This window comes from Glossina fuscipes, unplaced genomic scaffold, assembly GCF_014805625.2.
Source record: "Glossina fuscipes isolate IAEA_lab_2018 unplaced genomic scaffold, Yale_Gfus_2 116, whole genome shotgun sequence".
Lineage (NCBI taxonomy): Eukaryota > Metazoa > Arthropoda > Insecta > Diptera > Glossinidae > Glossina > Glossina fuscipes.
In genome coordinates, this window is record NW_023998459.1 from 2265299 (window position 1) to 2277364 (window position 12066).

General features: G+C 33.1%; 1 protein-coding gene across 4 annotated transcripts in view; it reads right to left on the minus strand.

Moving 5' to 3' along the window:
* Positions 1–300: 300 nt before the first annotated feature.
* The window catches only part of LOC119640212, an 89560-nt gene continuing 77794 nt past the window's right edge, over positions 301–12066 (minus strand). For all 4 annotated transcript variants that reach the window (XM_038038069.1, XM_038038068.1, XM_038038070.1 and 1 more), the window contains one exon: positions 301–3752. In XM_038038069.1, coding sequence (XP_037893997.1) covers positions 1833–3752 — 1920 coding nt within the window. In that variant the 3' untranslated portion in view covers positions 301–1832. The remainder of the gene's footprint in view (positions 3753–12066) is intronic.

Consider the following 12066-nt stretch of genomic DNA (forward strand, 5'->3'; position numbering starts at 1 on the left):
AGTACAATTTTCTTAGATTAAAATTTGTGTACATCCAAGAGCGAATCACACTAATTAACTTAGAAGAACAGAAAAATCCAAAAATACGGAATAAGGAGCAGTTGCCACGGCATCATATCGTCACTTTAATTTTAAACCCTATTTTCTCATTTTTTATTTCTATGCCATTTTGCGTTTTCTTGATTTTTGCTATTTTATATGACGTCCGGTTTTTGTTTTTTTTATAAGTGGTTGAAGTTTTGTCTTGTGTTGTTGGTTGTAAACAAGTTTTGTCAGATTCTTCTTTTTTTTTAAATTTAGAGTCATTGTTAATACTTAAATGAAAAATTCACAGATGTGTGAAGTTATTCTTATAGTTTGCCCTTCGTTTTCTACTATCCAAACGACATTTAGCGTACATTGGTGGACTTTTATTTTGATGCTTTTTAAATTACTTGATACTTTACAAATGTCTGCATATTTTAAAAGCATTTCCGTGAGGAACGTCCGTCTTTACGAATCTCGAATGATATGTGAGATTGTTGATAAATGTGTTGCTGTCCACCAATGATTTACTTTTAATTAGCTTGCGAATTTATGACAGTTCGGAATTATTTCGGTGTATAGTGGTGCCTTTTATTGGAGAGTGTTTCTGATAGAACAATGGCAGCATCTAATAGATACATTTTTGGATGCTGCTAATTTCAAAAAATCATCCAGTTTTCGTAAAATAAAGGAAATGAGTTGGCCTCTGCTCATCAATTGCGTGTGTGTGCAGTGGTTGGACAGAATGTACTCACTAAATTTTCTTCAATGTTCCAACACTTAAATTGACTTTTTGGTGGATTTAAACTGGGCTGGGATTGCAACTGGGCTTAACAATTGTTTCTAGCCGTATGCACTAAAATCTTGCATTTGACTACTACAATCGAAGCATCTTATAATTTTTGTGGGTTAGTGAAAGGCGAGGAACGCATCTCAGATTTTTTGCTGATTCTGTAGTGGAGTTCTTTTGCAAATTTGAAATGATGGATTCACTACACAAACAGACATGACAACCGATAAATTGAATTCAATATTTTATAGTCGCGCACTAACGTCACACTACGCTAAGTGTCGACACGGAGGTTGGAATCGTTCCTATTTTCGATTTTTTACATTTAAACATACATGTATAAAAATACCTTGTTATTGTTATATGTTGTACTAAAGACTTGGACTTCCAAACGCAAATCCCACTTGTTCTACAAACACTCAATGGTATGTAAATAAATAACATTGGTTTGAGTATAACGCGATCACACTGATGTCACTTGTTCGCAAGAATGATGAATGGGGTGTAAAATATTTGCCTTATGACGGTCGCCAAAGCATGTGCGCGATGCACTAGTTAGATAAAAGATTCGGAAGAAAAATACTACAGTGTCGCTCAATCCCCGACCATACATAGGAACAAGCTGATTAGATATAGTGGATACTCAACCGCCTTAGCTCCATAGCTTTTCGGAGTTTGGACTGAATGGACATAGAAGAGCCGTTTTGATAAAGTAGAAGGGAGAATAATGTTAGTTTAGCTGCAACTTTGCGTCTGAGCCGTCTTTATGATAGGTTAAAATAGGGAATAAGAAGTAAAATGTAAACCCTTTAATAGCCGTAGACTAATTTACGCAAATCGATTATGTGGAATTGCCAAAACAACAGCGGCGCAAAGCGGGACAAAGTTCCGAACGTTTTTCACTTACCTAAGTTTTTTAAATGGAATAAGTTTCATCACGAATTTTTTTAGAAACTTTACAATTTTAAAGTTATAGACGAGCATACTTAACCCTCGGTTCTATGTTCGCCACACAAAGTCAAAGGAAATAAACTACATATCTGTATTGTACTATATTCATTTCACGTTTATTTTGCAACCACTTAAATTGATCGTAAATGTTATTATTTTCATTGTAATCAGCATAATGTTCATAAGCAAACGTTTGTTTATTTAAAATGCGAGAAAAAGGTGAGACATAGACGGACTTCGAAAGGGCTCTCGAAACGCCACTATAACGATTGCTGCCATTGTCATTGCCGCTCTTATCAACGTAACTCGCATCATGAATTGTAAACTTTTTATTGTTAACACTACTGTCATCAAAATTTACAATGTCGCGTTTTCCTCCGCTAAATAGTTCATCGACGTTGTTTCTGAAGTTATTTTTATTAACGTGATGGCACTTTGGACTATATGCCGCAATATTATTTAGGCATTTATTAGCATGTTCACAGTTATGAGTCGGCCGATTCAGATAAATAGTGTAGTATTTTTGCAATTGATCGTAAGGATGATAATTACGTTTTTGTAAAAAATTATTGTCATTTTGTTGCATTGAGAAGTCGGCTTTGTTAATTTCATTATTCTCACTATTTATACCGATTGTTTGCAGCAATTTACTGTTCACGGTTGGCGAAACGTTTTTCGTTGTGGTAACCAGTATATGCACGTGAATATTACTACTTTTACTAATTTTTTTTCTAACGATGTTATCAATTTTCTTATTGCTACTGTGGCCGAGCTTTCGTTTATTACTAAAATTATATTCAGTCATGGTTTCCTTAGCACTTTTACCATCATTGAATTTGCTAAGGCGCGCTTTATGCTTTTTTGGTAAGGAAGATATTATGTTATGCAAAAAATTGTAATTTAACTTATCGGGAATATAGTAATATCTATGTGAGTATTCATGGTTTTCTCCATGACTATTTTTTGTACACCATACGCCGTTAATTATAGTTTTACCTCTCTCATTCAGAAAATATTGTTGAAGGTACAGATAATTGTGATGATGTCTCAGTTGATGTTTATGGTAGAATTTTCGGGTTTTGTATTCTATTGTGGAAATTTCATCGTAACAACCTATCTGAACTTTTAAAGGTGACTGAGCACATAATTGTATGTTAGTGCCGTCGGTAGAACTCCCCTCTGGTGTTTCCACTTCCTTTTTTCTTCTTCCTTTTTTTCGTCTACTAGCTGCTAACATGGCAAAAATGTTCAGAGCCGAAGGAGCAAGAGAAGCTGTAGTTGTCAAAGTCGACGTTAGAGTGGCTGACGAGGCGGAATTTGTGGCATTTGTCATCAAAGAAGGTTTCGTAATGTTTGCTGTATTATCTAGCCTGTGGATTTGTAATTGCAGTTTTGGACTTCTTCCTGAGTAAGTTTGCGTATCTTTTCCTTTTACAAATGTTTTGTTACTATGATGATGTTTCACTAAGTTTTTTGGCTTTATAATTCCACCAAATGGGGTGGTTGGCGGTATTGCAAGTTTTGTGTTCTGTTTTCTGCGTTTTGCCACATAGTTTTGATTTTTGATTTGTTTCTTACCATACACTGGAAGTTTTTCTGCAGGATGGTAGTTTAGTTCAGGGTCCGGTATTTTATTGTTATTAGCAGTACCTTTTTTATCATTTATATTCCTAAGGTTGCTGCCACTAATACTATTTTCATAAAATCTTCGATTTACAAAAATTGAAGTTGTTTTGGATATCGGTGTTGTATTAGTAGACTTCGATGTTGTAGTTGCAAAAATTCGGCGATCGAATAATTCAGCATCGATTTTCACAAACAGGAAACAAGCCCTTTGCAAAGTTTGAGCGCGTTGCAAATGCCTAGGGCCTACAGGCCTAAAGCCCTTAGTGAACCCTATTCGCCACAAAGAATTGTATGCATTAGCATATAAAAAATAACCGTGTTCGAGTGACTCTACAAAGTGACAATCGCGACTTAAAGTTTTCTGTAATGATAAAAAAAGCAAAACAGAGCAAAAGTATGTATCAGGCATCAAATAATAAGAAAATCATAGTTTATAAAGACCCGTTTAACACATATTTAATGTAGGAAAGTGAAAATTAACATTTATATCTTTATATTTCATCTCCCATATTTTGCGCCACAATTTGTTATTAACTGTTGCATGACTCTTGTGTGTCACATGCAAGCTACTTTCAATCTTTTAGGGCCCAGTGACACGGTTGAGGTACTTCAACTTACCCAGCGGCATTTGGAAACTAGTTAATGAACGCACCTACCTCTTTCCAATCTCTAACGTAGTCGTTTCCTTGATGTTGAAATTGACTTGGCTCTTAGCCATATCCTACATTCAAATAATTGGGAAATGAAGAATTTTTGATATCGTGTTCGACAATAGTATAGACACAAGCATTTTGCATATATATCCCAGAAGCTCCTACCAACTCTTCTGTTATCGCTGATTGGCATGCCTGATAATTTCGTAAAATTAGTGTATTCTCGTAAGTCTGCTTGTCTCCAATAAACGTTTAAAAATAATTCGCAAAGAAAACAAGACTATTATAAGATTTAAACGCCCTGTTTGTGTGCTTGATTTTATAAGATACTCAAGTGCCACTGTTTAGAATGTGTACCATCCTAAGACATGCTATAAGTTTGTAAATATTTAAAGAACGGAAGATTATTCGTTTTCTACCTCTTATGGTAACAGCAAATCGTATAATAGCTACGTTATTTCAAATTATTTCACAAAATTTTTGAGTAATCATATACAAATAGTAAATTTACTACAAACTATCCATATAAGATCAAAGAGTAAATCATTTCCTTGAAAGCTTTTTTATGCAAGGAGAGGCTGCTTAGTAAAATGATAAATTAAACGATCTATTTGGAAAGATAATTACGTTTTTATAAAAACACGGCAAGAGACCTAGTTGATAACTATAAATGAAGAGCCAAACACACCATCACATCAAAGTTTTTTGAAAAATTAATTGCTTCTTCATGATTGTGATTGCCTTCTAACTTTAATTTTTAAACTATTTTCCCACTTCTACCAACCTCCTTAAGCTAACATATCGAATATCTCTTCGCAAAGTAACTTCGGTGTTTCCTTTGTAATACAGAATCTGAATTGAAAATTTTACAGGTCTCCAGTTTGACTTAATTATTTTGAGCAGTTACGATGATACTAAAGTCATTTCCCTTAATCTAAAAAAATGTACCAACCTTACATTTGCTTGAAATAATCAATTGACTATTGGCTACGAGCTGCGCAGTGTTTTGTTGTTTAACGTCCTCAGTGTTTTAATGGCTTCTTCATTTTAATTCCAGCGTTGATATGGCGAAATTACTATTTGGTTTTAAAAAACCTCAATTTCTTTTCTTCAAGGCCAAGATTGAACTTCTTGTGCTGAGCCAATTTTTTTTCGTAAAGATTTTATAAATGTTTAGAACTCTGGTTTAGATGCTTATGTTAATTCTTCTAAATGCTGGACTTACATTTCCATCAGGAAATTTACGTTTATATAACTTGCCTATATTTAATGGCCGGTCTGTTAAAGCATCGAAAATCATTATTTTTCTAACATTTTGGAAGTTCTGTTGTTATCAAAGATTCTATTATATCAAAAGATAAGTATATGATTTTTGTCTTGGTCGGGCTTATATTGATTGCTAAATTGATTGCTGCTCTTTTTTGGTTATCGTCTTTTTCCGAATAGCCTTCGTTTTATACAATTACCCAGACAAGCAGGCACGGAGCTATATATGACTAGGAAGGATTGAAGAAGGAGGGAGAAAAGATGGTATATGTGTTCGTTTGAAAGTGGAACCATGTGGGAGACCGAGTCGATATATGAACAGTTAGAGGAGGAGTAGATGAGAAGGTTGAGTAATCGAAGTAATAGTGTTAAAAATGTTAGTTGGTTGCCAAAACTTCTTTAAACTCTGTACAACGTCTGCGTGGCCTCAATGCTCCAAAGAAGGGATGGACTCTTCCACTTGTCTATACAATTTTTTTTTAATCCTAGACCACGTGAACAATACCGAAATCGAGTGCAATGAAGTAATTTTTTAATTGCTTTAAAAACCTAAATTTTGGTTTTTTTACCGCTTCGAATACCTGCTTCTTTCATGTTTTTCGGTTTTCTTATAGAGCAATTGTGACGTCTGACGGTAAAGTACACCGGAGACAGGCAATTTTTTTTTACTCTTACTTGCTTGATTATATTATCATTATAGAAATGGTCTCTTGGCAACGCCATGGCACACAGCTCTTTTCTCCTTCTGATAGTGAAACCAAACGTTAAGTCGCGTCTCAAAGTACGATCGCGATGTTTATATTGAGATTATTGCTCAAGAGGCAATACGTGAACGGGGTGACGTAGGGATGTTACTATTATTACAAAAGACTAGTACCGTCTGAAGGATGAGTCGAACTCCTGTATTCAACCTTAATTAACAGATTTGATTTTTTGTTATTTGTGTTATCGTAACCTCTTTTGGTCATAATCGTGGCGCACAGTAGGGTTGGTATCTGTAGCATATTCTCTTACTGTTAGATCAATTTCTTTTTATCTTGAAACGAGACCAGCATTTCATTTGGACTTAACTCACCGGCTGTTTGGGGGTGGTTCAAGAAAACTAATTTCATCTAATTGCTAATGCTGAAGCAAAATTTATTTCGCGTGTGCTAATGAAGGACAGACTATTCGATAATTTAAATGAAAAAGTGAACGTTCATTCTCCTACGCGTTACCTACACTATTGTCTAGGGGTATCAAGTGAAAAGCATTTATGCAACGAATTCCAAAACATATTGATTAAACAAATATATGTAAAATTTTTATTTACAAGAAATAAAAAAGTTATATTTAATTAAATGGTACTTACGTATTAACACCACGGCGGCAAAATTTTGTTATTAAAATATTGTTATTATTATCATTTTATTATATTATTATTTCTATTATTATTATATTTAAAAGCCAAAAAAATTTTTTAAAGTCCAAAAGGTTTCTTTTTATTAGTTTTTTAATGAAATTTTGCCGCGGTGGCGTTAATACGTGAATACCAATTAAATATAGAAAAATTTTAAATTATTTTGGTTTTATGACAAAATTTGATTAGAACTCAAATGTTCATATGAATGAAAGTTGGATTTAATTAAAATTAACATAGGAATAAATAAAATTAGTTTGGTTTACTTTGAAAATAAATTTTGATTAGAATTCAAATGGAAAGCAACTCACCTGACTTCACCTGAATGCATTCAGCTGACAGATGTTTATAACTTGCTAATATTAATAAATTTAAACAAAACTAATATATAGTGTAATACAATAAAATAAAATTGGCGTTAATTTTTCACATTCTTTTGACGGTTCCATTCGTTGCCTTTTTAAGAAAGTTTATTAAGTTAACTTGCACTTATATAGCATTATCACATTATCACAATTTATTTTTTGGCAATACTCTCGACCCAAATATCCTTTTCGACTTGTATTGTCTATGCAGTAATCTTGCTGATGTTCTCGCTTAATAGCTCAAAACTGCAGTTCAAGTTTTGTCAAAGCTTTTACTTTCTATATAAATGCTTTGACATTCAGCCCTTTATTATATCCTGTAGATTTCAGTCAAATCGCTGTTCGCTATTGAATATCGTGGGGTTGGATCAGAAGGATTTATAAAAATTTCCTGTAAATCTTGTTTGTGTGAAGCACTAGATTTAGATGACCAATTGCAATGTTCTACGTAAGCATTTGATTAAGTTTGGTTACCCTCCAACATGATCTTCTTTAATGCCTCGCCTACATTCCCTTCCATTCACACATTCGACTACGGACTTAAAGTAGAACAATTTCCATTACGAAACTGTGTAACGGACTCCACTCCCTTTTGTCCTTGTTGAAACGCCCCTATTAATGAAGAATTACTGGTGTTATTTCTGGTGATATCTTCTTTTCAATTAAGACAGGCACTATTCGGTTTTGCATATTTTTGAAACTACGATTTGTGCAAAGTATGCCCACACTTTTAGTATCTTAAAGAGGTACTCCCTTGCTTACAGAATGCGTTATGATGATTAGGATGCAACAACAATTCGCGATCAATTAGACAAAGATTTGTTCGCAACCAAACGCTTGATAGGGCCAATTTATTTTATTGTAATGTAACCTACATTTTTTTAGCGTAGGTTTATCATTCCAAAAATTTCTCTATATAAAGAAAGTATTTGTATTTTTATTACAAAGAAAGAAACCGCTTATAACAACTACATTCATATGAACTCACTCCCTTTAGCAACAGAAAACTTCTAAACAACGTGCAGGAGATTCAATCCCAAACGCACAATGGCCCAAATTGTTTATATGATAATAAAATTAGATCTGATCTCGCGGGCACCACGTTGAGCGTCGATGTTACACTTAAGCATTAACAGTATTTCAGCTTTTTCTCTTCTGAAATGAAACCAATGTACACAGTAAATTAGGTCGTCAGCTATTAGGGGTTGTTTAAGAAAACTGTTTTCATCTGATCGCTAAAGCTAAACTATAAAGACGGCAGTCTATTCGATAATTTACATTCAAAAGCGGACGTTTATTTTCTTACACCTTGACCACACTACTGCCTAGGGGTACCAAGGTGAAAGCATTCATACGAAGCATAGTGATTAAACAAATATATACAAGATTTTTATTTTAAAGACATGAAAACGTTATATTTTTTTAAATAAAGTGAAAAGAAGAGTTTAAATTAGTTTGGTTTTGAGACAAAATTTCATTAGAATTCAAATGAACATATGAATGAAAGTTGGATTAAATTGAAACTAATATAGGGATAAAAAAAATTAGTTTGCTTTAGCTTTAAGATAAATGTTGATTAGAAATCAAATGTAGTCTTTCATCAGTTCTTACAGTAAACGGACGCGTTGATCTTTAGCAATCTCAATTTACAATAACCAAAAGAACAAAAGCATAATTGTAAAACCTGCAGTAGTAATTTTATTATATGATTTTAGTTCCAAATACAACCATCTGAAAGGCTGGGGTGTCTCTCTGTCTCTCGGTGATAAGTTTATAATCTTCTGAAAAACTCTGGTCAAAGGGAGGAGGAAAAGGAATGGTTTTCAGTTGAGTTCAGAGCTAGGAAAAAAAAAGAAATATATCAAACGCAGAAAAAATGTATGCCTAAAGTTTAAAATATTTTGCTAAAAGGTCTTAATCATTTCTCAAAACGTTTTAAAAAATGTCTATTTACTTGTATATTTTTTCATAAGACTAATGGTTTTTAAAAATAAATAAATAAATCGAACTAAAAAAGTGTGGAAAACTCTTTTGCTTGCTGTTAACGCCATATATAGTTTCGTGATTAGTTGACCTATTGAACAAAGTGAAGGCATTAACTAAAAAAAGAAACTATACATATTATCCATAGCGCATAAAATCCATTATTCGTGTCGCTAGCAGAAGAATAAAAATTTTCCCAAAAGTAACAATGCGGTTGGCATCAAGTAAAAATGATAAAGTAAAAAGCAACTTTATCTGACTAAACGGTAATTTTCCCCCTTTCAGGGAGAGTGCATGGTGGAGCAAAATTATTCAGAAAATGTCCATTAAAGTGCGAAATTTCTGATAAAATAAGAAAAATATATCTGCAAGTAGCGATAATTTATTTTCCACTGCGATTGTTTGTAAAAGTTGAGTATTGCAAAATTTTTTTCAGATGTCTAGGACCAAGATTTCTTGTAGGAGGGAGCTTTGACGCCACAGATTAAAGGCCGAGAACTACATAAGTGCATAAGTAAGAACAATCTGTGGATAAAAGGGGATAGTTCTATCAAAAATACCAGATTTATTTTGTTCTGAAGCAAACGAAACAGTGGACTTCTTAGAGTCCCTTATGGTCTCTGTCCGATGGATTGGCCAATCAAAAATTTCTTTCTCGTCAAAAAATGTCCTGGCTACGACTGATGGAAAAGTGGTTCAGGCATTACCGAAAAAATCTATTATTTTATTTACACTAATATCTAATTCAATCTGGAAATTAATCTAGTTGCCTTCGCAATGGAAATGTGCAAAAACAGTAATGGTACCTAAATTAAGAAAACCTGAAAATGTTATAACGTATGGCCCAACAAATCTGCCAGTTAAATTTTCCAAAATACTTGAAAAAATATGTCTGAAAACAATGTTAGTGAAGTTAGAAAAATTTAATATAATGTCTGAATACCACTTTAAATTCAGGCATAAGCATTGTACATTTCACTATCCCATCGCATAGTTTCTTATGTACGAGATGCTTCGAAAAAGAAAAATATTGTTCAAGGATAGTTTTAAACGTACAGCAAGCATTTAATACCAAATTATATTATTACGTTAATATAGTAGCTTTCAACACATTTACCTAATTCTAATATCGTATTTTAGCGATAGACAACACTAGATAGAAGTAAACAAGGAATTTTCAGAAATTTATGATACTTAAGCTTCTGCACCTCAAAGTAGTATTTTGGCACCAATCTAGTACACAATCTTTACATCTGACGTGCCTATCACAAATAATGTTTTACGCAGATGACGCTGCAATATTAGCTGCTAGCACAGACCCCAACAATGCCTACATCCAGCTCTAGCGAGAGCTTTATGAAATGGAACGCTAGTTAAGAAAAGGGAATATTGAAGTTAATTCAAGAAAATCTACACATGTCGCCTTTACCCTACGTCGAGGAAACTGGCGAAATTTACCACAACTGCAATGTTGCACAAATTGATAACGTTAAATATTTACGACTGCAAATAGATAGTAAACTTATATGGAAAACTCGTAAAAAAGCTAAAAGACAACAGTTAAAGATAAAAAACAAACGCCTTTATTGATTTTTAGATCTAAAATACAAACTCAGCCTTGCAAATAAAGTAATCATATACAAAGCAATACTAAAGCCAATTTAGACTCTCAGAATACAACTATGGGGAACAGCCAGTAATTCCAACATTGAAATCTTGGAAATAAATTACATTGAAACATGCGCCTGGGTAGCCGAGTAAGCAAGCGTCTGGATTAGCACAACAGTGGTCGTGGACTCAAATCTCAGGTGCGGTAGATTTTTTAATAAAGTCTAAAGCCTTAGATGCTAGTGCTTTAAGACTTTAGCTTTTCTGGCTAAATTAATAATAATAATAATAAGACATTGAAGTCAGTCGCCAACGCACCATGGTTTTTGTCTAACAAAGCTATACATGATGACTTATCTATTCAAACGGTTAAAGATGAAATTAAGACATTGTTGGCTCCAAGACGGTACCAACAAAATTACCCTTCGAAAAGCCATTTCGAAAGAAGGTTAAAAAAAATTTGAATATCTGTAGACAGTTCCATGAATTTTTGTTAACTAAAAAGAATTTAAAATCAACTTTAAATATATTTTACACGTCTTACTTTATGTATATGGTTATTTTCGTAAGAGTTCAGTTACAAAGGTAATTATTTACTTTATAAAATTTACTCATTACTCTTTATGGACAGATTATAAATAAAATACAACAAAAAAGAAGAATTTAAATGAAAAGCAACTCACCTGGCTTCACCTGAATGCATTCAGTTAACATATGTTTACTATTTGCTCATATTGATAAATTGAAGCAAAACTAATAATATATAGCATAATACAATAAAATAAAATTGGCGTTACTTGTTCACATTCTTTTGATCGTTCCAGTCGTTGCCTTTTAAAGAAAGTTTATTAAGTTAACTTGCACTTATATAGCATCGTTGATTAAAATTATTATAAATAAGTGTATGATAGTGGCAGTTGTCCTTCATTGATTTTGGATGATTGACAATTTTAACTTCTGACTACATCGCCACTGAAAAAACGAACAATAAACTCGTAACGAAATAACATCTGTCTCGATTTCTGGTACTCGATACACTTCTGTTGAAAATTAACTGTTAACGACCAAATGTCTCATAAAATCACGTGCAATTACAATGATATCCACTCACAACACCAAGAAAAAATCGATGCATGTTTCTCTTTCCAAAATGTGTACCAACAGGAATGTATTTTTTTCTTCCTTGGTTGCTCAGAAACTTCAATTTTTTATGTTCAATGTTTAATATAAACATTTAATTATCTTTTTTCAACAAAAACTAAAGTTACAATCCTTATCCTTGATGTACTCATTACGAAAAGAAATGCAATTTAAGATCAACAATGGAATATGTATGCAGGTGCCAGCGTTGTTGTTTCTGCCCTTAGTGCGTTGCTTACGATAATAACGATTGTAATCTCG